The sequence below is a fragment of the Astatotilapia calliptera genome, chromosome 6 (assembly GCF_900246225.1).
Source record: "Astatotilapia calliptera chromosome 6, fAstCal1.2, whole genome shotgun sequence".
NCBI classification, from domain to species: Eukaryota; Metazoa; Chordata; class Actinopteri; order Cichliformes; family Cichlidae; genus Astatotilapia; species Astatotilapia calliptera.
This window is the reverse complement of record NC_039307.1, coordinates 38,108,211-38,135,396: the sequence shown is the minus strand read 5'-3', so window position 1 is coordinate 38,135,396 and position 27,186 is coordinate 38,108,211. Positions and strand designations below refer to the sequence as shown.

Here is a 27,186-nt window from a genome sequence, read left to right as displayed (position 1 = left end):
GTCCAAGTGACTTCTTCAGTCTCAGCAGACTGCAGGTTTCCCCAATCTTATAAACAGTACATTTGCATAATGACTGAAACCAGCTCCACTGAAGGAACAATGGGCTGTGAGATAGACCTAGACCTAGAGATAGTTGTGTGAGAGATGGCCTGTCTGGCACCAACAAAGAAATCACATTTTTCCCCCATTCTGATGCTCAGTTTAAACTTCAGCAGGTGATAATGACCATGTCTATATGCCTCAATTCATTCGAGTTGCTGCTATGTGATTGGCTGATTAGATATGTCTTAATGGGCAGTTAAACAGGGGTACCTAACAAGGTGGCCAGTATGTGGACCCAGATTAGTTTAGGATGCTGTTTTAAGAAGATCAAAATAGTGTCTACCATGTTCTTATTTCAATTAAATAGATATTTTTAACAATATGACACAAAACGTCACAAAAAAATCCCTACAAACATCCAGTGATGACTATATATTGAAATGCCTATAGAATAAGCATACCAGCTGCCTTCTAAATGGTTGCTCATAAGCAACACTTACACTCAGCAGCTCTGACTACCAACAGGTAAATCTCTGGGGACCATAGGCTTGCCAACACACACAAAATGAGAATAGCACTTTTGGTTTCCTGGTAGCTACCGCAGATGAAATCGCAGACAGTATCATATTGTGCCTATATTGTTGAGAGGCCAAAGACAAAGAAGACTTAAAGCAAAACAGCTTGTATCTCAGAATAAACTCAATGGGTTTTAGCACTCAAAGCTCATAGTAGGTTCACATAAAGTAACAACAGTTGGCTAGCTATTTACCCAATAGAAGTGGGTGTTTGTTTGTTTTTTAAAAACAAGGAGTCCAGTTTAGAAAGTTGGGTTATAGCGAAAAATGCCTATTGCCACTTTTAAAAAATAGCTGGCACACTGATTAATGTATAATAGTGAAAATAACCAGTGCTGGTTGCTGCAAGTGAAAGCCACAGTCAATACTCTTAATATATTCCATATACAACTTATACAACTTGAGGAGTTCCTCAAGTTGTGTCATATAACATTAGATGAGTTTAAATAAAATGAAGAAATTTACTCACGGGATTTTAAAAAAGCAAAAAACGTTTTTTAGCTGATTCATAGGGTCCAACTTTTGGGGTTCAGTTTCAGATGATGAAGACACCAAATGATTTGACAGGCCTCTGTGGCCCTGCCTCTGTGTGTATACCAGCACTGAGGACATCTTTTAATCCAAAATCCCTTTTTTTGACAAAATGGAAGGAAAAACAAGGAAATGGCAGCAAACAACAGTTGTACAAATTGACCAGTGCATTGTGTTTTAAAAGTCCATTTCAACAGGTTCAGGAAATTGAGTTCATAATTCAGGCTCTGTTTTTGTGCCTGTCGACATGTTTTCAGGTGAGCGTATCTCTACAGTCCCTCCTCAGAAGTCACTGAGTCCACTGCATATGCACCACGATTCAACTGCAAGCACACATCATTCCTCTCATTAGTCCAAATCCACACATAGGAGGATCCATCCCAGTCACATTGGACACACAGATTTCCAGGGACTCTGAATGGCCGATGCTGGAAGACTGGTAGACCAGTACAGACAGTACAGTCCTCCACAGCAAAACCTGGAGATGAGGGTAAAACTATGTATATTAATGCTTTATATTAAGATTTCACCTGAGCATCTCAGTCACAGGATCAAAACATCGTTGGATTAGAACAGTACTATTTACCACTCTAGAAATCAACAGCATGCTGTTGATGAACTAACTCACTCGAGCTGAGAAGAGCTCTGCTGCTACGTCTGCGACTCGGCCTCCTGCCCTACTCCCACTACCCTCCGGATGCTCTTGATTGACAGGTACATCTCCTCCTCAGGGTCATAGTAATAAAACTTACTCAGGTAGGAGATCAGCGGTCTGGAAAGAGGTGAAAATACAGGCAAAAAATCAGTATCAAAATCAAAAGCTGGATTATTGAATGTAGAGATAAAGAAACAGAACAGAAGACACAAAAGTTTTAAACATCAGCACAAAGAATAAATAAAAACCAACCCAGGATTTTTCAAAATATCTCAGCTTTTGGTTGGATACCAATGAAACTATGCTAACACATACTGTTTTTATGAAAAACAAAATGTACCGCCTTTTTCTCTACCTGAATCATGTGGTTGGAGGTTGCTAGGTTAAAACCTCAGTAAGAGCTATAAGTGAAAACCCATCAATAAAGAGTCTGTTAAAACCGTTCCAACACCTTGGAAAACAGCAGCATTGTTCAGGATGCTGGCTTTCCACTCCTGTATATTTCAGCAAGTATATTTCCCAGTTGAAACTGAGTACCTGGGCAGTGGAAGCTCTTGGATGTGGTCGATGCGGACTATTTGTCGGATGCAAAAGCGACAGAGATGTTGAAGTGACTTCACGTTGCTGAAGCGAGACACAGGATACAGCAGCTGAACCGGAGTGGGAGGTAGTCCTGGGACAGAAAGAAACATTTTACTCAGTGAAACATTTTAATTTGCCCTTTCCCAATTTTGCTTTGGGCACTCTGGTGGCCCAGTGACTAACATGTAGGCGTCCTTCACAGACTTTGTGTCCTCTTGTCAACTGTTGTGCCTGTAGCTTAATGGCCAAAAATTCTTACAAAAACATAGTTTTATTTGTTTTGAGACTTGCAGGACTTTTCTTAAAAGAGATGCTGGTTTCCAGCTTCATAATTTTATTCTTGGAATCTACTAGAGCAGCATTTTCATTTTATTTACAGTTAATTCTTATTTATTGTGTACTTTCATGGCTTTGGGATGGTGTATCAGTTCATCCAACTCTCCTTCGGCTCTTCCCCTTTAAGTCAGCTTCTCTTAGTAAACAGGATATCTGATCTCACTGGCATCACGCAGACACAGAAGTAGATCAAACTGTGTGAAACTCAGTGCTTAGAGCAATGTGAAGTATAAACTTCTGGATTACAGGGATTGATTGTACATACACTTCTCTATCAGCATAGGCATCCACCGCTTCAACCTCAGACCACTTCGACACAACTCACAAATGAAGATCATTTCTGTGGAGCGATGCTTTCAACTAACCTGTTGCATGTGAGTCAAGTATTCGCGCTCTTTTAGCTCCATTTTTGGTCTCTACAGACGCCTGAGGGAAGTACCTGTCTCTTTAGCTGCTAAAAGCAATAGATTTTTGGAGCTTTTGCTCTGGCTGAAAATTATATTATCGTGGGAATAGGAATTAAATAAAACAGTAGAGTTGTAGCTGTACAGGGAAGCAATGAGCTGAAATTCAATATAAAGCTCCCTACAGCCCATGGTAGAAGCAGATGCAGCTGGTCCGTTACTACAAGACTCCTCACACATTTGATGCATGTGAATGTATAGACTATAGGCTCTCTAAGCAGCCTGATTCTGTCATGTTTAGCAAAGATTATTCAGACAGGTGTAAATAAAGTATTTGCTAGACTAGTAGAGGAGCAATCCACAGGAAATTGGTGCTCGGTGAGTATTTCTAGCTCAAGATTTAGTTTAATATAAATATAACAGTAAAAGATTCGTTTCAATCTGACTCAGTTATGTCTGATAACATTTTGCACAGATATATTTCCCAATCAGAAGATGCTACCTTACTTATTGTCATTTAGGTGTGATGCAGTAAACTACAGTGAATTGTGCGATATAGGTTGGCCTGAGGTCCACATGCATCACATCTGTGTCGGCATGATTCTCATCAGGGGTAAATCTGCTCACGGCTCAATGATATGTGTATAAATCGCACAGGTGGATGCAAAGGATACAATAGCATACACTATAGTATACACAAACTAGTGTAAATTTACTGTAAGACATAAATGACCAGATACCTTCACATGAGCATGATGCAAAACCTGAATGTAGACATAAAAATGGTACATATATAGCTATTCTCTCCTCTCCTCCCGGTCTCTCAGGCACTTCTCACTAAGGGGTGATTCAAGTGTTTTTTTGATCAGTTGGAGCTGGGTGTTGATATAAAGCCTGTGTTGTTTCACCTGGGACTCTGGAGCGGAGGAAGTAGAGGAATTTCCCATTTTTGGAGTGCATGATGGCTCGCTCGATGAACTCCACCACAGAGTGACAGCGGTCCTCAAACTTCGGGTGACACCACAAACTGAACGTCCCTGCAGGCAATAAAAGAGGAATAGTTTCCTGTATGTACTGTATCATGTGTACTTTTTCAATATCTATAAATCGTACCCACATGAGTAACGTTTTTATAAATGCAACTGAGATGAAACTGTTCCTGGATAGTTCTAAAGAGACTAAAGAGAACAAAAAATAAAGCTACACAACAGGAAATTTCCATCAGCCTGTGCAGCTTTAAGATGTAAATCATGCTCTTTAGGCCCTGGAAATAATGCAACTTTAAAGGTAAAGTTCACCACTAAATCACTTTCACATACATTTCTACTGGCTTGAAGCGCTATTTATCCTTTTAGATGGCTTTGATGTGAGGTGCCCAGTTTAGTAGAGCTTTGTGGAGCACGAGGGGCCAGAAAGCACAGTTAACACACTCAGCACCATTGCAGAAATCATGACAAAGTTGCTCAGAAAATCCAGAAGCCTTTTCGTAAACAGTTTCATGCAGGAGTTGTTTACTTTCTACTACCAAAAAAGGGCATGCAGCTAGCAAACATTACAGCTGTCACACTGTTGTGCATATGAGCCTCTGATCACAGGGATACGCAGGCCTCATGCTGCATAGTAATACAGCTGGCAAGTTTAAAAAAAAGAAAGTGTCATGGTTCTGGGTCATTTGACCTCTAGATAGTCTTGAGCTCCATGTTCAGTATGTTTAGTTTTGCTTCCCCTGTGGTGTCATGTTCATTTGTATCAGCTGTGTTCTCCAGGTGTTTCCACTTCCCTCATTGCCCTTCTGTGTATTGAAGTCCTGTCTTCCTTTGTTCCTTGTCAGGTCGTCTGTTCGTCTACCCGTGTCTGCTCTCCTTGCCGTGTTCATGGTCTGTGGTTTTCCCACGCTCTCTGTGTTTAGATCTTTGTTTAGTTTTTCCCCACTTTAGGTTTTTGGTTAGTTTATCTCTGTGTTATTTTGCCTTTGTTTCTCATATTTCCTGCCTCAAGCGTTTGCGTTTGAGTCCTCTTAAATAAATACAGGGTCTGCTGCCGCAGACACGTGACAAAAAGAAATATTAAGGTAGAAATTACTTTAGAGCAGTTCATAATTACATAATACTGAATAAAAATAATTTACAAACAGCCAATATGTGAACAGACAAATGCTATGAGTGATTCGACTTCCTGTTGACTTCACAGTGGTTCTTTCTCTTGAAGCCTTTCTGCCCTCAGTTCATGCTGGGTCATGATGCATTCATGCAAACAAGATTGTACTGATGCGAACATGTTGTGTCAGTGAAGGCTGCATATCTGTATAATGAATGTGTTTTCAGCCATGATGCTGTGGCCATGTAATAGTGACTCATTAATGTACAGCCTCAGTTATGAACATCTGCATGGGAGCGTGCGTACTGGAGTATGTGACCAGTCACACATTCATCTTTGTACAAGTCACCTTGTTAGTTTGTCACACATGTGAGGCGTGTGCATGTGGCGCCATGTGAGTTATTCATGCTTCATGAGTTTTGGTTTCAATTTGCTCGATCTGTACAGGCCTGTCTGCTTACACATAATGTTTTCAGATCTGTCTATATGTTTACTGTAGACAGATTGCTATATTACTGTATGTAAGTCTGTATGTACAGGGAGTGCAGAATTATTAGGCAAATGAGTATTTTGTCCACATCATCCTCTTCATGCATGTTGTCTTACTCCAAGCTGTATAGGCTCGAAAGCCTACTACCAATTAAGCATATTAGGGGATGTGCATCTCTGTAATGAGAAGGGGTGTGGTCTAATGACATCAACACCCTATATCAGGTGTGCATAATTATTAGGCAACGTCCTTTCCTTTGGCAAAATGGGTCAAAAGAAGGACTTGACAGGCTCAGAAAAGTCAAAAATAGTGAGATATCTTGCAGAGGGATGCAGCAGTCTCAAAATTGCAAAGCTTCTGAAGCGTGATCATCGAACAATCAAGCGTTTCATTCAAAATAGTCAACAGGGTCGCAAGAAGCGTGTGGAAAAACCAAGGTGCAAAATAACTGCCCATGAACTGAGAAAAGTCAAGCGTGCAGCTGCCAAGATGCCACTTGCCACCAGTTTGGCCATATTTCAGAGCTGCAACATCACTGGAGTGCCCAAAAGCACAAGGTGTGCAATACTCAGAGACATGGCCAAGGTAAGAAAGGCTGAAAGACGACCACCACTGAACAAGACACACAAGCTGAAACGTCAAGACTGGTTTTTCTAAGGTTTCATGGACTGATGACATGAGAGTGAGTCTTGATGGGCCAGATGGATGGGCCCGTGGCTGGATTGGTAAAGGGCAGAGAGCTCCAGTCCGACTCAGACGCCAGCAAGGTGGAGGTGGAGTACTGGTTTGGGCTGGTATCATCAAAGATGAGCTTGTGGGGCCTTTTCGGGTTGAGGATGGAGTCAAGCTCAACTCCCAGTCCTACTGCCAGTTTCTGGAAGACACCTTCTTCAAGCAGTGGTACAGGAAGAAGTCTGCATCCTTCAAGAAAAACATGATTTTCATGCAGGACAATGCTCCATCACACGCGTCCAAGTACTCCACAGCGTGGCTGGCAAGAAAGGGTATAAAAGAAGAAAAACTAATGACATGGCCTCCTTGTTCACCTGATCTGAACCCCATTGAGAACCTGTGGTCCATCATCAAATGTGAGATTTACAAGGAGGGAAAACAGTACACCTCTCTGAACAGTGTCTGGGAGGCTGTGGTTGCTGCTGCACGCAATGTTGATGGTGAACAGATCAAAACACTGACAGAATCCATGGATGGCAGGCTTTTGAGTGTCCTTGCAAAGAAAGGTGGCTATATTGGTCGCTGATTTGTTTTTGTTTTGTTTTTGAATGTCAGAAATGTATATTTGTGAATGTGGAGATGTTATATTGGTTTCACTGGTAAAAAGAAATAATTGAAATGGGTATATATTTGTTTTTTGTTAAGTTGCCTAATAATTATGCACAGTAATAGTCACCTGCACACACAGATATCCCCCTAAAATAGCTAAAACTAAAAACAAACTAAAAACTACTTCCAGAAACATTCAGCTTTGATATTAATGAGTTTTTTGGGTTCATTGAGAACATGGTTGTTGTTCAATAATAAAATTATTCCTCAAAAATACAACTTGCCTAATAATTCTGCACTCCCTGTAGGTCTGTAGCTTATCTACTGAAATGGTGCTAATAGACTTTAAAACAGCTCAGTCAATTATATGAAGATTTGTCTCATTTATATTAAAAAAATGCCAAATATACAATGACACTTTTATCGAACTCAGATTTTTGCATACAGTGCTTCCCGAGTTTTGTATAAAGAGACATTAGCCTTTTTAATGTTGCTGATTTTGTCTGCTGGGTTGAGTCAGGTACAGTCTGTTTTTACTCTGTTAATTTATTGCAAACTACAGTTTGGAATCCAAAACAAATCCCCCCACGGGGACCAATAAAATTGCTGATATGATGAAACTGACTTCATCTCATCTGTAAGTCAAAGCCTTCTACTTGTCAGCTAGATGCCATTCCTAAAGTTTTGGTTAAGGCATGTCTACCTTCTTTGCTTCCCCTCATATCTGCTATCATCTGCTCTTCACTTACCACTGGAACTGTTCCTGCTTCCCTCAAAATTGCTGCCATCACCCCAATATTTAAAAAAAAACTGGTCTAGATCCCAATAATTTTGAGAATTTTCGGCCTATTTCCAATCTACCATTCCTTTCAAAAATTCTTGAGAAAATAGTTGCCACACAACTCCACTCACATTTAACTAATAATAATCTGTATGAACAGTTCCAGTCCAGCATTGAAACAGCACTTATAAAATTAACCAATGATCTTCTTATGGCAGCTGACTCCGGTTTACTTTCCATTCTTATTCTCCTCAATCTGAGTGCTGCTTTCGACACTATTTCTCACTCCATTCTCCTCAGTAGGTTAGCCTCTATCGGTCTCTCCCATACTCCACTAGCCTGGTTTAAATCATACCTGTCTGATCACACTCAGTTTATTCAACTCAAATCATTCACTTCTCAGCCCTTTCCTCTGACCACTGGCGTGCCCCAGGGATCTGTCCTGGTGCCCCTTCTTTTCATTATCTACCTTCTTCCGCTTGGACACATTTTCCGTAAATACAATATCCAGTTTCACTGTTATGCCGATGACACCCAGCTGTATCTGTCCACTAAACCTGATTCTGCTCTTCCCCCATCCTCCCTCACCCTCTGCTTAGCCGAACTAAATTCATGGTTCTCTTCTAATTTTCTCAAACTCAACAGTAACAAATCCGAGCTCCTCTTGGTCGGCTCTAAATCTACATTATCCAGAACCAACAGTTTCTCTGTTACTATCAATAACTCGCTGGTCTTCGTTTCTTCCTCTGTGAAAAGCTTGGGTGTCATCCTCGACAGTACTCTATCTTTCAATTCAAACATTAATAACGTCACTTGGTCTGCATATTTTCAATTGCGCAACATTAATCGTCTCCGTCCTTTTCTCACCCCACATGCCACTGCCATTCTTGTCCACAGCCTTGTTACTTCCCGGATTGATTATTGTAATTCACTTCTTTTTGGTCTTACTCAGAAATCTGTCCACAAGCTCCAACGCGTCCAGAACTCTGCTGCCCGTATCATCACCAGGACCCCTTCTGTCCACCACATCACTCCTGTCCTGCAGCAGCTTCATTGGTCAAATATCGTATCAATTTCAAAATACTCTTGTACACATTTAAGGCTATTCATCATCTTTCTCCTCCATATCTCTCTGATCTGGTTCAGATCACCGCCCCATCTCGATGTCTTAGATCCTCTTCTTCCCTTTCTCTCTCCGTCCCCTCCCCTCTTCTTGCCACCATGGGGAGCAGGGCTTTCAGCTGCTCTGCTCCACGACTCTGGAATTCTCTACCTCCTGATTTAAAATTTTCTCTTCCTTCACTCTCTCTTTAAGTCCCAACTCAAAACTCACTTGTTCAAAATAGCTTATCCCACATAACCTCTCCACTCTGCTATTGTAAATTTGTTTTATGTCCTATACTTTTATGCTGCTTTTTTTATTCTACTGTGTACAGTGTCCTTGAGTGTTCTGAAAGGTGCTTTCAAATAAAATGTATTATTATTATTATCATTATTATTATTATTATCATATCTTATGTTGCTTTACATAAGATACTTTACACAACAAAGTTCTATAAGTGCAAACTTGAGTAAAATCGTGCCAAAGTATTTTCTCCAGAGGCAAACATTACGTTTTTTGTGCTTTTATTCCACAAATGTATCTGTGTGAACAGTCTGACCTTTTTTTGTTATTTGCTTTCGGTTCCACATCTCATTTTTAGACTCAAACTGTATAGCTTGTGCACTTTGTATGCTATACTTGGCTCTCTAATGCATAAGGTGTTGTTTGGAACCTGCTGTGTTTGTCTGGCAATCACGAGTGTGGCAATAAATCAAAGTCTAGATAAACATCTTCATCTTTAATGATGAAATTTTTGACACATTAACATTTATTAACATGTTGCATCAAGATCCTTCTCTATGCCTATGCTCACCTGCAGCGTATGAATAGCATGAAAACTGCTTTTGTTTGGCAGCTCTTTCTAAATACACTTCGCACTAAGTGAAGAGTGGCTAAAGTGGAATATAGAGTACAGTTTGATGTGCACATTTGTGTATCATACTTAGCTTGCGTGTGTGCATGAAGGTCTTACGTGACTCATTGTGGTAATATGTGCTCACAAATATCCGCGTTACACGCCTGAGATGTTGAATAACCATCATATGGGACTGTGTGAGTGGGTGTTTGTGTGTTTTTTGAAGCTCTATCTTTCATTTTAGATTTATAGTAAGAATAAGAAGAATAAGAATAACTTGACATAACTGTGAATCAACCTCTTAATACAGTTGTAACTTGCGAGACTTATACTTTATCTTCTACAAGGTTTTGTAGCCCTATATATATGGAATATTTGCCAACTGAGGAGCACCATGAGGATTAGATCCTTTATTGGATTTAATGATGTAAAGTGTTTGCACTTCAACATTACTTGATACTCTTCTTTTATCAATTTCATGCTGACAAATATGAGATTGGTCAGAATGCAAAGATAAATCTTTACCTCCAAAACCTTAAAAGTCTGAACCCCTCATAGTCTGAACCTACTATGACTGTCCACAGAAAAAGAAACACACAGACAGAAAAGGAAGGAGGGCAAACTCTCTAACAGAATAAGCCTGTAAATTCAGTCCAGTACAACTTACCCAGACCTCTGAGCTCTATCCTAATGCTACCCATAATCTATAAACTCTATAAAAACTAAATAAGAACCAGAACTGAATAATAATAAGTCTTACTAGAAAGATAATGACATCAAAAAACTAAAACACAACACATGGCACATGACACCAGCTATCAGTCTGAATATCTTAATGTCACTTTCATATCAGATACACAGAAAATCTTTGTCCAGTGACATCGCCGAAATATTTTTGAATGCAATGATTCCCTCACAGGAAAAGCTAACACCATACTACATGGAAACAATGCACATTAATAATCTTAGAAAAGGACTGGTACAAGTATCGTCAAAGCAAAATCTATCTTAACCTTGCAAGCTGGGAAGATGTGATAAATACAGCAGAATGGTCAGTTTATAATAAACAATGTAGATTCTAATTAATTAAGATAAGACTGAAAAAACAGTTTGTTCTGTCGCCTGAAGCATCATTGAAACCGTGAATATATAGCTGACTACATACGCAGCACTGCAGCCTCGCTTTGTCCATTTAAATTGACTAATAAGCTGGTTTATAGTGTAGCATCACTGCTAGTGTAGAATGGTCATGTTAGGAGGATGTTTTTCTTTATCTAGTTCAGTGGATTACTCTAGAAAATTGCCTCTGTTAAGTTCATAAATAATCCCATCTGAGATGTGTGTGTGTGCGTGTGTGTGTGTGTGTGTGTGTGTGTGTGTGTTTCTCACCTCTGTAGTGCTCCATGCGAGTGTGGTGTGTGACTCCCTGTGATCTGAAGCTGAGGCTCAGGATGTACCGAGGGTCTGAACTGTCACGAACCAGGAAGGATCCGTCTGGTTTACCCTTCAGCTTCATCTCCGCATCCTCCCAATTCATGGGACCCCAGTACCAGCCGCACTGCAGGTTGAACCCCCAGCCCCCCAATAAAAAACAAAGAACCCCCCCCCAAAAAAAACAAACAAAAAAAAAAACAGAGAAGCATTCTTAGTTATGCTTTTCTTTTCTCTGATCAATAACCTTTGGAAATAACCTCTACATAAACAGATTGTAAAGCCATCCCAAAAAACAGAAGACCTTGTACATTTTATGGATTTATAGGAAGTTACACTTTGTATAGTTGACCATACAATGAGAAGATACATCAATATCATCTTACCTTCTCCAGTTCTCTCAGACTGGCGGTGAAGTTGCTGGCTTCCGACCGCCGCAGGGCACACAGCATGGGGGGTGGGGCCTGTCTGATGGGGGGTGGACCATCAGCTGATGATGGGTTGGAATGAGGAAGGGCCCGTAGGAAAGCATCTATATGAGAGATGTTAAAGGTGCCAGATGAAGCATTTTTAACATAAACATGTCTATACTACTAACTGACGCACATTAGCTGATTATAATGAGAGCGGGAAGTCACTAATCTCTGACCACAATTCCCATCATCCCTCGGGACAGATCTTACCATTGAGGCTGAGACTGTGCTGGATGGTAGTGTGGGAAGGAGGAGGAGGAGGAGGGAGAGGCAGAGGAAGAGACTGCAGAGAGGCGCCCATGACGCTCACTAGGAAAGGCCCAGGCTGGGGCCCGGCTATGTCGTCTGGAAGAAGCGCAGGAAGGAAGGGAGGAAGGCAAAGGAGGTAAATGAAGACAGTAGGGAGGAAGGAGAGAGGAACGACCGAGAGAAGAAGAAAGAGTGAGGAAGAGGAAAAAAGAAAAGGTGTTAGGAAAGGTGAAGGAAGGAAGGAGGTTTTGTCAGCACCATCGACAGAAAGTCTCAAGCTCGGAAATGAAACTTTACCACCTTTATAATTGACGAGTATTACACATAAAGACCAAAAACAACCACGCATTTATCCAAATCCTATGAGTGTAATCAAACCTAACACATCCTGCTAGGTTGTCTAAAAACTATTAAATCAAAAAAATACATAAATTAATATGCAAACAAATGCAAAAAAGGGTATTAAAAATAAGTGCAGGCATTATTTAATAAAATGTCCATTTACTTCTGGTGTGTGTAATGTATATTCTTTTCCATTATTTATTTGTATTCTAATATATCAATCAATCAATCAATCAAGGCTTTATTCGCCACGTGCAGGTTGCCCTGCGGTGAAATAGGACCCCCCTCCTGACCTTACACACACAACACAGACATCACATGGGGATACAGGTCGGAGATCGGTAGCGTTACAGAAAAACACTGAAATATACACTACAATGGGAAAGTACAAGAGGAAAAAAAGAGACCTCTACTCTACTGGGCTCCTGGGAGGACAGCATGAGAACAGGAAACAAAAAAACTCCTCTGCACAAAAAAGCGCATAAATGCCCACAGCACAACATTATGGATCCCGTGACAAGCCACAGGGTCGGGTGGGGAGTGAGGAGTAATCCGACTCAAACACAGCAGCCATCCTGCCCAGCGCCGAAAGGGTGTCCGTATGAAGTGATGGTGCTTTTTACTTTAGTGCGAACAGCTCATGTGAATTTCAAAGCTGTTTTAACAGTCCAACACTGGTCTCTCAATCTCGCGTTGGAGAGCCATGAGCTTCTCCATGATGTTATCAAACTTGCCTCTGTGATGTTGTCATTCTTGTGCTCAAAGAGCCGATTCTGAGAACTCACGACCACAGTGTGCCTCCCCAAGATGTAATCCAATTTGCGCTCAGAGATGTTATTCCGAGCGAGCCCCTCCAGATGTAATCCAGTTGGCACTCAGAGGTCTTGTTCTATTCACAGCAGCCGTAGCCTCACCAAGATCTTATCCGTGCTGACTCAATGAGCCCATTTTGAGAAACTCACGCCTCTTCCCATCGTTTCAATCCCAGCGGGCAGCCTTGTGGGGGTTTGAACAGCTGGTTCTGCTTTCTTAATTCTTCGATAAGTCAGGGCCAAGCCAGCTCCGATCAGAACCCTGTTACCATGGTTCCGAATAGGTAGATATCTTCAGCACTCAGGCTCACCCGAGCCCAGACTTCTCGTTGAGAAAGGGGTGTCAATTGCATTTAGGGACCAGTTGATCCAATCCATAATTCCTCTTTTAGGTTTTAGAGAACAGACTGTGAGAGAGTGTTCCAGGGAAAAGTAACACAAAAAACACAAGACTAGACAAGGACATAAGAGGCTAAGCAGGGAAGATAAGGGAGAGGAGGAGGAGAGGAGAAAAGTGCGACCGCCTTCGTTATATATATATATATATATATATAACACCCAGCACGCCCCTGCGGGCGGTCTATCCTTCAAGCTCGGGTCCTCTACCAGAGGCCTGGGAGCTTGAGGGTCCTGCGCAGTATCTTAGCTGTTCCCAGGACTGCGCTCTTCTGGACAGAGATCTCCGATGTTATTCCCGGGATCTGCTGGAGCCACTTGCCTAGCTTGGGAGTCACCGCACCTAGTGCTCCGATTACCACGGGGACCACCGTTACCTTCACCCTCCACATCCTCTCGAGCTCTTCTCTGAGCCCTTGGTATTTCTCCAGCTTCTCGTGTTCCTTCTTCCTGATATTGCTGTCATTCGGAACCGCTACATCGATCACTACGGCCGTCTTCTTCTGTTTGTCTACCACCACTATGTCCGGTTGGTTAGCCACCACCATTTTGTCCGTCTGTATCTGGAAGTCCCACAGGATCTTAGCTCGGTCATTCTCCACCACCCTTGGGGGCATCTCCCATTTTGACCTCGGGACTTCCAGGTTATACTCGGCACAGATGTTCCTGTACACTATGCCGGCCACTTGGTTATGGCGTTCCATGTATGCCTTGCCTGCTAGCATCTTGCACCCTGCTGTTATGTGCTGGATTGTCTCTGGGGCATCTTTACACAGCCTGCACCTGGGGTCTTGCCTGGTGTGATAGACCCCAGCCTCTATGGATCTTGTGCTCAGAGCTTGTTCTTGTGCTGCCATGATTAGTGCCTCTGTGCTGTCTTTCAGTCCAGCTTTGTCCAGCCACTGGTAGGATTTCTGGATATCAGCCACCTCCTCTATCTGCCGGTGGTACATACCGTGCAGGGGCCTGTCCTTCCATGATGGTTCCTCGTCTCCCTCCTCTTTCTTGGGTTTCTGCTGCCTGAGGTATTCACTGAGCACTTGGTCAGTTGGGGCCATCTTCCCAATGTATTCTTGGATGTTCGTTGTCTCATCCTGGACTGTGGTGCTGACACTCACCAGTCCCCGGCCCCCTTCCTTCCGCTTAGCGTACAGCCTCAGGGTGCTGGACTTGGGGTGAAACCCTCCATGCATGGTAAGGAGCTTTCTTGTCTTTATGTCAGTGGCTTCTATCTCCTCCTTTGGCCAGCCTATTACCCCAGCAGGGTACCTGATCACGGGTAGGGCGTACGTGTTGATGGCCCGGATCTTGTTCTTACCATTCAGCTGACTCCTCAGGACTTGCCTGACCCTCTGCAGGTACTTGGTGGTTGCAGCTTTTCTAGCGGCCTCTTCATGGTTCCCATTCGCCTGCGGGATCCCCAAGTACTTGTAACTGTCCTCTATATCTGCAATGTTGCCTTCTGGTAGTTCAATCCCCTCAGTTCTGACTACCTTCCCTCTCTTTGATCTCACTGAGGGGGATCAGGCCTATGCAGAACAGCAGTGGGGACAGAGCATCTCCTTGGTAGATCCCGCACTTGATGGTGACTTGTGCTATGGGCTTGGAGTTGGCCTCTAGTGTTGTACGCCACATCCCCATTGAGTTCCTGATGAAGGCTCTTAGGGTCCCATTGATCTTGTACAATTCTAGGCATTCCAGTATCCAGCTGTGGGGCATTGAGTCATAGGCCTTCTTGTAATCAATCCAGGCAGTGCACAGGTTGGTCAGTTTGGTCTTGCAGTCTCGGCTGATTGTTCTGTCTACCAGTAGCTGGTGTTTTGCGCCTCTGGTATTCTTGCCAATTCCTTTCTGTGTCCCGCTCATGTATTGACCCATGTGCCTGTTCATCTTAGCCGATATGATGCCTGACAGGAGCTTCCATGTAGTACTGAGGCAGTACTACATGGCTATAGATCCGTTTGGATCTATAGCCATCAGAATTGTTGTCTTGAGGCCAAGAAAGATGCCAAGAGGATTTATTTTAAGTGGATCATCATATTGGTCCATTTGATTGACCTTTATTATATGTAGATAACCTGCTGTTAGTTTGGTATTTTCTTTTTATCTCCTCTGTGCTTTCTCGTAAATGTGGGCTGGAGCACATCAACATTTGATGCAGATTGTTGAGGAAAAGCAAGTGTTTTATTATGCTCTTCAGTCATTTCATGAATCTGGCAGACAGATATGGCTTTTGCTAGCGTTAAATCACTATCACGCAGTAGCACTTTCCTTAAATTGTCATTGTTGATGCCACAAACTAGTCTGTCTCTTATTAGTTCTTCACTCAGATCACCAAATCTGCAGCTTTTTGCTTTAATCCGTAAATCACTTACATAGGATTCAACAGTCTCGCCAGTCCTCTGATTCCGCGTGTTGAACTTGTGTCTTTCCATCGTGACATTGGTTTGAGGGCTGCACGTTTCTCTGAATTTCCTTTTGAGGCACTCAGGATCCTCCTTCGATTCTGCAGGAATGAGGACTCGTCCTCCCTCGCCGGGCTCTCTCACTTCTGGCGCGTAAACAAAAGACCGCTCCCGTTCTATAGCTTCGGGACCTGCTAAGTTGAGCAATATGTAGGCTTGTGTGCGCGCTGGCTTGTCAGAGTGTGCCGCCGCTATAAAAATGTCATACTCTTGCTCAAAAATGCGCCAATTTTCAGCAACATTACCATCGAAAACAAGTGGGTCGGGCCTCCTGAATCCTTCCGCCATGTTGTCTGCAGTCCGGATACAAAAAAACGCACCCACAAAATAGACTTGAGACGGGGAAAAAAAAAAAACACCGTCAACTACGAAGTACGTGTTCCGTCGCTTCTGACACCATGTTGTATGTTCACCAGTATGATAATGATGAAGCAGTAATCTCAGTTAACGTGGTTTTATTAACCAGCACAGCAGCAGAGAACTTACATGCTTGGATTCAATAACGGAATGGCGCCTATACCACTCAAAACATACACACACCTACACGGAGGTACGGCAAGCGGATTAGGACAAAATACCAAACTAACAGCAGGTTATCTACATTATAATTATGAATTTATTTTATTTTCAGTTGCAAACGGGACAGACATGACTGTGGGATAGGACAGGGGGAAAGAATGAAAGAAAGAGGGGGAGAGAAAGAAAGAAAACCAAAGGGGAGAAAAAAAAAAGAACAATACAAAATTTGTAATTTATTTTATCAACTTTCCTTCTGACCATGCTGTCTGTGTTGAGCGCTCAGTGAATCTGCATTTGACTACTCCGCCTAGGCTCGAGAGTGCAGCCTAGGCGGAGTAGTCGAACGCAGATTCACTGAGCGCTCAACACAGACAGCATGGTCAGAAGGAAGAGCGCAGGGCAAGCTAGCGAGACAGAAGTGGACCTCCCCACCCTCATTCAGATCTGGCGTTTGGAATTATTTTGGTTTTCATGTGACGTATGACCCTGAAGGTAAGCGAGTCATGGACTAAAGTAAAACAGTATGTTGGATGTGCCATGCAATGCTCAATTACATGGGTGGGAGCTAGTGTGTTAGCGCAGTTAGCTCGTTAACGTGTTGGCCGTCTAGCCCCTCTGTATAGGGTAGCTCGTTAACGGAGATTTGCCGTGTTGTGGCGTTAAGGTTATTTCAACGAGATTAACCTGAAAGCACTAGTGGGAACACAACGAATATGACTGCACATTTACACCGACATCATCCTAGTGCAAAGACAAAAACAACAAGCATGCATGCTACAAACTTTAGCCGAGTCATTTAGACAGCTGTTAGCACAGGATTCTCCTTATGGAGACCTGATATGTTTAATATGCTGCTGAGAATATAGCCCAGAAGAAGCGGATAGTATAGCTTTTATTTTGGAAAGAGACATTTCTCTGTAATAAACTCTCTTTTCCAAAGATGAGTGATTCCTCAATCAGATACAGGGCTCGCAATATCGCTAGCCCGACGTCCCGGGGCTATCTCTGCCCTGCCTGTCGGGCTATTGTAGGAAGGAAAAATATATGTCAATGCTTTTGCATTCTTTCAGAAATGTAGCTGGGTAATTATGTCATTGGGTGAGCCACTGTCAATATGTGACATATTGAAATCGCCTTTGAATTTGCGCTTGTTTTTTTGCTTTCACTTTGCAATTGCGCGAACTGTGTATAGAGAGCGACAGCACTGATCTGTGAGTGATGATAATTTGTGCACCAATTCCTCTGACATCGTCTTATTAATTGTTAGCTTACTATGCAAACATGACAAGTGAAATCTCCCGCAGCTTAAACATGTGAGAGGTTGATCGCGCAGAGAATCGCTGAGCTTATGTGAGTGCGGCAGGATATATATTTCACTACGATGACCTGGATGATTGAGAACCTTCACAGACAGATATATATTTTAGTTCTGCTGAGCCAAATAAGACAGGTCAGGGTGAAGAAGTGACAGCCAAAGAAAAGCTTACCACAAAACGGAGAAGTTATGACAAATCAGACTATAAGGCAAAAAGAAAGTGCAGCTTTATGGTTTCATGGACAAAAGAATTTCTGTGGCTGCAATATGACGAGCTAAAAAACAACGCGCACAAGGGTTAGGGTTAAATTTAAAAACTGTACTTTTGTGTTAAAATATATATTTATAATTTTAATAAATGACAAATTAAAAAGGCATGAACATTTTTTTTTGTATCGAAAAAATATCGAACCGTGACACCAAAGTATCGAACCGAACCGAACCGTGAATTTTGTGTATCGTTGCACCCCTAATATATATATATACACACACACACATACACACATACACACATATACACACACAGTGGGGCAAAAAAGTATTTAGTCAGCCACCGATTGTGCAAGTTCCCCCACCTAAAATGATGACAGAGGTCAGTAATTTGCACCAGAGGTACACTTCAACTGTGAGAGACAGAATGTGGAAAAAAAAATCCATGAATCCACATGGTAGGATTTGTAAAGAATTTATTGGTAAATCAGGGTGGAAAATAAGTATTTGGTCAATAACAAAAATACAACTCAATACTTTGTAACATAACCTTTGTTGGCAATAACAGAGGTCAAACGTTTACTATAGGTCTTTACCAGGTTTGCACACACAGTAGCTGGTATTTTGGCCCATTCCTCCATGCAGATCTTCTCGAGAGCAGTGATGTTTTGGGGCTGTCGCCGAGCAACACGGACTTTCAACTCCCGCCACAGATTTTCTATGGGGTTGAGGTCTGGAGACTGGCTAGGCCACTCCAGGACTTTCAAATGCTTCTTACGGAGCCACTCCTTTGTTGCCCGGGCGGTGTGTTTTGGATCATTGTCATGTTGGAAGACCCAGCCTCGTTTCATCTTCAAAGTTCTCACTGATGGAAGGAGGTTTTGGCTCAAAATCTCACGATACATGGCCCCTGGGGCGTCTGTATCCAGTAAGGGTCCTAAGGCTAGATCATTTTGACCCCACGGGATGAGATCTTTCGTGGAGCCCCAGATCGAGGGAGATTATCAGTGGTCTTGTATGTCTTCCATTTTCTGATGATTGCTCCTACAGTTGATTTTTTCACACCAAGCTGCTTGCCTATTGTAGATTCACTCTTCCCAGTCTGGTGCAGGTCTGCAATACTTTTCCTGGTGTCCTTCGAAAGCTCTTTGGTCTTGGCCATGGCGGAGTTTGGAGTCTGACTGTTTGAGGCTGTGGACAGGTGTCTTTTATACAGATGATGAGTTCAAACAGGTGCCATTCATACAGGTAACGAGTGGGGGACAGAAAAGCGTCTTACAGAAGACGTTACAGGTCTGTGAGAGCCAGAGATTTTCCATGTTTGAGGTGACCAAATACTTATTTTCCACCCTGATTTACGAATAAATTCTTTGCAAATCCTACCATGTGGATTCATGGATTTTTTTTTCACATTCTGTCTCTCACAGTTGAAGTGTACCTCTGGTGCAAATTACTGACCTCTGTCATCATTTTAAGTGGGGGAACTTGCACAATCGGTGGCTGACTAAATACTTTTTTGCCCCACTGTATATACATATAATATATATATGTATCCTCTTATTTATGTGTTGTTGTTTTTTTTTGTTTAGTTCACCTCGCAGCAGTAGAAAACATCATCTACCAGTCATTACAAACTGTATTACCAAAAAACAAAGTCAGTGGAAGTAAAAATAGACAAACAGGAAGACTAAATGTTTTTCCCTCTTCTTTGCTATCGATTGAGTCACTGCATCCAGATTTCAAATTAAATCTGTAGATTGCTGTTGACCTTTCAAAAGCTTCCACAATCAGATTACAGCAGATTATAAAAATTCGTCTGTGTCTGAGTTTCCAGAAATGTCCGGCGGTAACCAAAACTACTAAGCAAGACAGAAATATTAAGAGAAACTGCCTGGGCTTCAATTCCATCTGAGCTATAGCCCAGCTGCAGTGAAGCTCTCTGAAACCAAAAGCTTACAAAGGTTTGTTTTTTTATGGGCTTTATACTTCATGGATACTGTAAGTGAACTACTACTATTGGAAGAAGACGAGAAGAGAAACAGAAACTGACAGGAAGTAGAGAAAAGTACCTAAGAGACTGAGACTTCGACGAGGAGGGGGTGGAGGTGTAGGTGGGTGTGGGTGTGGCGTATTCGCCCCTCGCCGTGAAATATCCACATCCACTAGAGAAACGGTCTCACCTGAACACAGGAGGAAGAAAAGATAAGAAGAAATTGAGAGAAAGAGGAAAGTGAGCAGACGGTAAGACAGTGAAAGGGGCTGTGCTTTGTGAACCTGTAACTGTGTGTTGTTTTGTCTGTGCTGCAGCATGCCATTAAAGCTGCACCAGGCAGGATGTTTATGGAAAATTACACCCAGCTAATCAGCCTAAATCACTACAATAAAGGAGAATATCCCATCTCAGCTAATTGAAATGCTGCACATTCAATGTTTACCGAAGTCAAACCCTGCAGTAGGGCATGGTTGCTGGCAGCGAAAGAAACAAAATCAAAGGGTTAAGAGCCAAACCCTCAAGAGCAGAAAAAGCTGGACTTGCCCACATCCAGTCTCAGCCACCAACATCGCTTTAGCTCGCTTTTTGGTTGTGAAACATCACATACAGGCTGGGCTGGTAAACATGAGCAAGCCATGGGCACGGCTTCAGGGTTTTGAAAGTCCCCAAGATTTCAAACGAATCATCCTCACAAACTCTGCAACATGAAGCAATGCTGGGTGCAGCTTTAATGTTTTGGTCTAATTGGAGGTTGTGAAGCTTGTGCTCACAAACTCCAAAAATTCTCAGTCTGTGAGTAATGTGGGAGACTGCATAGAGGGAACGTCAGAGGCCGCCATAGGTGCTGAATCAAGTTTTGCCTTATGAGCCACAAACCTTCTCTCCCTTTTTACCTTTGTGTTAAATCAGCTTTTATCTACTGCACCAGTTGCAGTTTTAGCATGTAGTGTTTTGGTAAATTGTGAGATGACCATGTTGGGGTCTCACTGACATCATAAAGCTCCAAAAGTAGAAAAAAAACTGAATGAAACTGACCATTAGATCTTTTTGAAGACTGAGATTTGTAGCCACAGATATTACTTTTATATACAATTACATCATTATCTGAAGCATGGAAAAAAGAACACAGCAGGTAACTTTAACAACATTTGGTCTCACTATACTCTCCAGCGTTATAGGATCTACTTCAATATTTATAGTTGTAAACACTCGCCATACTTAATATCTAATCTCAAGACGTAACATAAAAGTACTTTATATCAGGTTCATGTTGACTCAGTTTCACATTCTACTGCCCCAAATGTTTTCTACAGCACTCGCTTCTGTCAGTCTGCCCCAGGGCAGCTGTGGCTACAACTGTAGCCTCCACCAGTATGTGAATGTGAGAGTGAATGATTAGTGGAATTGTAAAGCACTTTAAGGGCACCGAAAAGCGCTATATAAATGCAATCCATTATTATTATTATTATTATTATTATTATATGTGGCTTAATCTGCACTACTACAAGTGCACTACTTACTCCTGTCTAAATAACTTGTGCGTAAAAACGCAGGGCCAGCTGTTTTTTGGACTTATTTACAAGTTGATAAAATAAAACTACATTTGTGAACATTTTACATCTGCAGTGGGAATTAATGAGTTTGGATCAGTAATTCAAAGAAGTTTGTCATTTGGAGTGAAATGTGCTTACTTGTTTCTCTTATCTTGCAATGTTTGTCCAAAAAAAGTTAAAAGGGTGAAAGAAAGATAAAAACTGTCTAATTTTATTCTTATGACTTGCTAACTGTGCATATAGGATGGAAATCATAGACTTTATAGGGCTTTTCGTGTTATACATTTGTGCTAATCTTGGCTTCTTGCATCAGCTTCTTGGATAGAAATGAGACTGGAAGTGTCTTCCAGTGTATCCTTGGACTGCCTGGCTTTGGCATCAAGCTAACATTTTTACTAACATGTGGAAGTGTTCCACCATTGTAACATAAGATTGTTCTTCTTATGTGTTTTGGGTGACAGACTGGATATGTTTGACAGGTATGTGTGATTTTATTAAGAAAAATATTCCCCGAAAAAGTTCTAAAACAAACTCCAGACTCAGCTTTAAATTAATCTTCAGACTGTCACGTTACATCATTTCATCTTTCAGAAACAGGACCCTGTTTTGGAGGAGGATTATATTTTTGTGATGGGATTCAATGTGAAAATTTCAGATATGTACAGAGAGAGAAGGGGTTATGTGAATTAGTTACTACAAATTAACGTCAAAGATAGTAAAGGCAGTAATGAAGAATTTTTAAAATTTTAAAAATTTTTAATTTTGTTATTTCTGCTGAATGTTTTTTAACTTCAATCACTGAAAACAATATTGATCGTATTATACTGTTTTTTGTTTCCATTTAAATGATCAAAAGAGACCATTTTCACTCAAGCCCCACCCACTTGCTAATTAAAACTCCTTTCTAATGAGCAGTAGCCAATCAGAAGAAAAGTGGCTTAAAACAAGATTGTTCTTAAAGGTGTACGTGCTAAAACAGCTTGTCTTATGAGTTGCACCAACACTCAGTGCAAGATGAAAAAGGATTGTTTAAAACCTCCCAAGTAACATCCAAGAATAAAAATATAGAGCTGGAAATGAGCATAATATGTTCCCTTTAAACATCCATTGTTTAGTTTTATCAGCCCCAAAGCCTAAAGTAGATTTTAAGGTTAATTACCAGCTTAAACAACATGTGCTTCGATTCAAAGTATGAATGGTTTGCCAAATGGAGCTGAAGTTGTGTAATTATTGCAGCAAAGAGTATATCTGCTCCTCTTTTCTGGTGAAAAAAATAAAACTTAATATCTTAAAGGCTCCTCATGTGTACAGTCACTGACTCTGTTAAATCACACCTCTGCTCAGGTTATTGTTGGATGTGCCAGGAGCTTGACACAACATTCCTCCGTTTTGTTGCTTTTATGTGACAATAAACTGAATATTTTGACGTGGTTGTGGCTTCTTTCTTTTTTTTTTTCCTTTTTTTTTGGAAAAAGGAGTACATTCAGAATTCATACATTTCTTTCTCAAATTAACAGTTATACTATTATGTTGATTACTTACAAGCTTATCAGAAGGTTTGGGTGATGGATATCAGAGGGGTTTTCCTCTCTGAGCACAAAGCTGTGAGAGAATCAAAACCAAAGCCAAAGCAACCCTTACCAGTGAAAGTTGAGAGAGAGGCAGAGAGGGAGGCTGGGGAAAAGGCACTGTGGGCCCTGGTCAGTCTGGGCTGGCTGTGGCTGAAGAAGAAGAAGAAGAAGAAGAAGAAGAAGAAGAAGAAGAAGAAGAATTATGAGAAGAGAATTAGATTGCAGAAGAAGTATTAGTGCAGTCTCTGCTTAGCTTTAATAGTGTGTGGGTCCTGCAGCTCTATCTCTCTCTCTTTTTGCATTTTCTGTTTGATGCTCTTAGCTCCAGCACTAAAGACTTCTAAAGCTATGTTTTTTAATCATAGCCTGCCTTCAGTGTGCTGCTGTGAATAATGACTTAGCTGTGAAGACAATAGAGGGTGACAAGCCAGAAAGGTTAGAACAAAATCTCAGCATCTAATAACATGTAGCACCAAAAAGTTCTAAAAGAAAGATCTGGCAGATGAGAGAGTTCAAGCCTCTGGAAATCAATGTTCAGCTTACAGAAAAGGTTAGGATGTTTCACTGGCCGAAATTTAATAATGGCCTTCCTATTTCGTATGTTAGGTTAGACTTTTTAAAAAAGTCTCTGACCTACATGTATTAAGACAGCTTTTATGTTTTTAACTTGCTATGTTTACTTGTTCTGACCCTGACAGAAGATCTGTTTAGGATTTCTTACTTGTCTGCATCCTGCTCAGCACCCGCTGCACACGCCATGTCCACCAGACTCCCGGCAGAAGATACTGAATAAGTCACTGAGGGCCTTTTGTCCAAAAGGTGACTGGAGCCGCTGCAGCTTTTAGTCCGGAACAATTTGCTCAGTCTGATCTTTAACGAGCCCTTTTTTGACTTCCCTGGAACTTTGAGCATCTTTTCCCCGCCCGTGGCCCTGCCCGTGGGAGTCCGGGGCGCACTGGCGCACCGCTCCGGCCGCCTTCTGGGTGTCGATGCCTGGCTCAGGTTCGGGCTTGTGGCCCAGGGCGAGCTCTGGGCCGGGGTAGTCGACGATGACTTGGCTGAAGCATGCGTGACAACCTCTGTATTCCCACAGCTTACCTGCGAGAGCCGGCCGGATAAGTTCCCGTGGAGGCTGCACACCTGCGTGGCAATGTGCGCCGCAGCCGCTGCTTCTGTCGCCGTCTCCTCCACCTGCCTCCTCAGTTCCACTTGAAAACTGCTGATGGAGAAAGCCCCGGACATTTTCTGAACTATTTCCCTTTTCCTGTTGAGTAAAAACTCCCGGCGTCCGTTTTCATCATCTGCCTCATCCTCCGGACACTCGTCCATGTCCAAACCGTCAACGTCCCCGTTCCCCAGCCCTTCCAGCACCAACAATGCGTCGCTAGTCTCTGTTGGGTCATCGCCGGGCTCTACTCCCCCTCCTGCCGGCCTATGTGCACTCTGACACGAACAGTGTGGGAGCTCGCCTGCTTTGAACAGCATTTTGGGTACCGCGCCAACCCCAAGCTCCCCGAACCGCCGGGCCAGCTCAAACACGGCTCCTTCCCTGTCCCTGGTGGCGCATCCCCATTTAGAGTCAATCACGGTGAGAGGGTTAGATCTCTCCGTCAACACGGGCCACTCTGGCGTAGTGGCGATGAGTCGATGCCGGTGGCATAGCTCAGCCGCTCCCTGCATCTCCACAGAGGCTGGCGAATGCGCTCCCCATGTCCGGTCTAGCAGGTTCTGCTGCTGCTGCTGAACCTCTCTGACACTCAGAGTGTTGTTATTGACCGCTGGGCTGGAGCAGCCAGATCCCGGGCTCTGATCCAGAGCATCCCTCGGCTGATTCCGACGGTCTAATTCCAAAATCCCCTCTCCGTTCCGCATTATATTGGAGAAGACTAGCAACTGAGGCCGTAGGCCGGGGCTGGGAGCGAAGTCAAACCCCTGGGCCTCCATGGAGCTCTGCGGCGGCGGAGGCGCGGACAGTGTGGCTCGGCTCTCCGTCACCCCAGAGTCAGGTGCAGCCGTGCCCTCGGTGCTCGGCTGTGCTTTGTTCAGGTGGCTGCTGGGATGCTGGAGGCCCTCCGTTGGATCTCGGCTTATATCCAAACCCGCTTTGACGCCGCTGTGAGCCAGGACCTCCTTCCCCAGCCCTGCCACCACTCCTCCCGGCGGCAGATTCCCGTTTTCTGCGTCCAAGCGGTCATCCTCGGCCACGGAAACCAGGCGCATCAACACAAAATCGGGCGACATATCTTGAGCGTTGTTCATAATTGTTCGTCAGGATCACGAAACGAGAATTGCTAGGCGATCTGCTCTTCACATAGCTAACCGCATAGATCTCGCTCCTATAATAAAGAAAGGACCAAGCCGCTGCTGCCTCCCATAAATAGGCTATGAGCGAAAACGTTAAAAAAATATATCAGGCGATGTTTTCATCCTCCTCCTCCTCCCCTTCGCCAACGCAGCGTCCGTTAAATATGTTGAAGAAATGCGTGCAGTTTGCTCCGGGCAGCAGGCGGACCCCTGGGTCAGACATGCGGTCTGATTTCAGTAGAATAAAAGCCAGCAGAGTCTCCGGTCAGTGACCACAGTCTGCCTCTCTGTTCCGAGCCAGGCCCCACCCGCTCCTCCTCCGCTCAGCCCATAATATCACTTTATGATGAGAACCATAAATTCGACGACAGCATCTTAATATCACAGAGTTGGCCTATCCAGCCTCACATCTGAACAACTGATTTTTGGTTTTCCGTCTTCATAAGGGGACGAGGGAAATATACAAATAGCCTACAGGCTACACATGTTTTCCCCCTTCCCCCCCTAGACATTAGTACAGCTCTTAAATGGATTTCAAAGACAAATAGAAACGCCCTCAATATTTTCATAAAGAGGTTGTTGTAAGCCCGAATCTATTAAAGTTGCTTTTAGTAGATTTTCACAGGTTATCAGAATATTTAATAAAAAAAAATTTAAAAAAAGCAGTGTGGAAATGTATGCAGAAACACTAGGAAACAATTTCACGCTCCTTATGCTCTCATGAAGATGGATTACCCTTTTATTTATGAAGTAGCAAACTGTGCAAAAGTTTTTGCGCCAAAATAGACTTGAAGTACCAAAATTAAAAGTAGTCATTATGCAAAATATCCCTTATCAAAATCATATTACTGGATCATAATTATTGACTCATTAATACATATATGATTTTAATGTTGCACCTGCAGATGATTTCAATCATTAATGCTATGTAATAATACAGCATCATATGATTTATATCTTGAAATCTGCAAATTAATAACTAATACTAATAATATACTGAAAATAAACAGTATGTACAAAGAACAATATTTGCTGAGATGAACAGTACACCAGGTGGGTGATATTAGGGGACCAGTGCCACCCCATGGCACTCCTTCTGGAAGAACCCCTGACAGATATGTGCCAGGCATGGACAACAGGTTCTCTGAAACAAAGAACAATGATTCCCTATATTTATCTCAGCAGTTGGTTCAGACCAAAATAGAGGTAAAACTAAGCATGTGTTGGACCTATGCTGGAACACAAAGTAGTCTTTCATGTCAAACTTGGTCAAAGCGTCTTACTGCGTTTGTCTTCGCTCCTGGCAGTGATCACAAGAGGTCCTTGTCAGGAGAATGTAAACATAGGTTGTTGTTATTTCACCTCAAAGATGAAACGCAGAGTTTAGGGATATCCACATGTTCTCCAGTTCTTTCAGTTATTGACTGCAAAAGATTGTCATTCAGTCATTTTATTAAAAATTCTGTTAGTTTGTCCAATTACCTTTGGGTCTCTAAAATGAGAGATGTAGCTCTTAAACTACTTATTAAAGCACACAGTCTACACTTAAGAGTTACAAACAAAGTGTAATTATCCAGATACTGGGACTTCACAGTATCTGCTTCGAGGAAGGGTTTGTAAGCCTTACTCACATATAGCTAACAAAATACGAAAGAAGATTTCAAATTACTGTCTGCAAACTAGGAGAGTTTAAAAAGAGCATTCATTAAACAGAAACAGTAAAATAAGAACTGGGTTCATATTCTTACTGGAGTCTTGTCACCAGTACCTATCTTATAGCTCTTATCTAATGAGATGCTGGAAAGACAACGAGTTCCATGT

General features: G+C 42.4%; 1 protein-coding gene across 2 annotated transcripts; it reads right to left on the bottom strand.

Annotated features, from left to right (window-relative positions):
* Nucleotides 1–66: 66 nt before the first annotated feature.
* socs7 (suppressor of cytokine signaling 7) lies at nt 67–25,866 on the bottom strand. Of its 2 annotated transcripts, XM_026172093.1 has the most exons (10): nt 23,783–25,865; nt 23,132–23,211; nt 20,014–20,124; nt 11,847–11,981; nt 11,550–11,695; nt 11,122–11,290; nt 4,034–4,162; nt 2,341–2,476; nt 1,777–1,920; nt 67–1,626 (listed from the first exon to the last, which is right to left on the bottom strand). In XM_026172093.1, exons 1-9 carry the CDS (start codon nt 25,318–25,320, stop codon nt 1,800–1,802), a joined length of 2,565 nt encoding a protein of 854 aa, XP_026027878.1. In that variant the 5' UTR covers nt 25,321–25,865; the 3' UTR covers nt 67–1,626; nt 1,777–1,799. The 2 variants fall into 2 exon arrangements, with proteins under 2 accessions (XP_026027878.1, XP_026027879.1); XM_026172094.1 differs by lacking the exon at nt 11,847–11,981 and having other exon boundaries at nt 23,783–25,866.
* Nucleotides 25,867–27,186: the final 1,320 nt, after the last annotated feature.

Excerpts from the sequence above, each read along its gene's own strand:
- socs7 (XM_026172093.1), bottom strand. The coding sequence starts at position 25,320 with ATGAACAACGCTCAAGATATGTCGCCCGATTTTGTGTTGATGCGCCTG. Across the intron at positions 23,212-23,782 it reads GCTGAGCAGGATGCAGACAA|CCACAGCCAGCCCAGACTGA; the intron begins GTAAGAAATCCT and ends CTTCTTCTTCAG. Across the intron at positions 2,477-4,033 it reads CCTCCGCTCCAGAGTCCCAG|GACTACCTCCCACTCCGGTT; the intron begins GTGAAACAACAC and ends TTTCTGTCCCAG.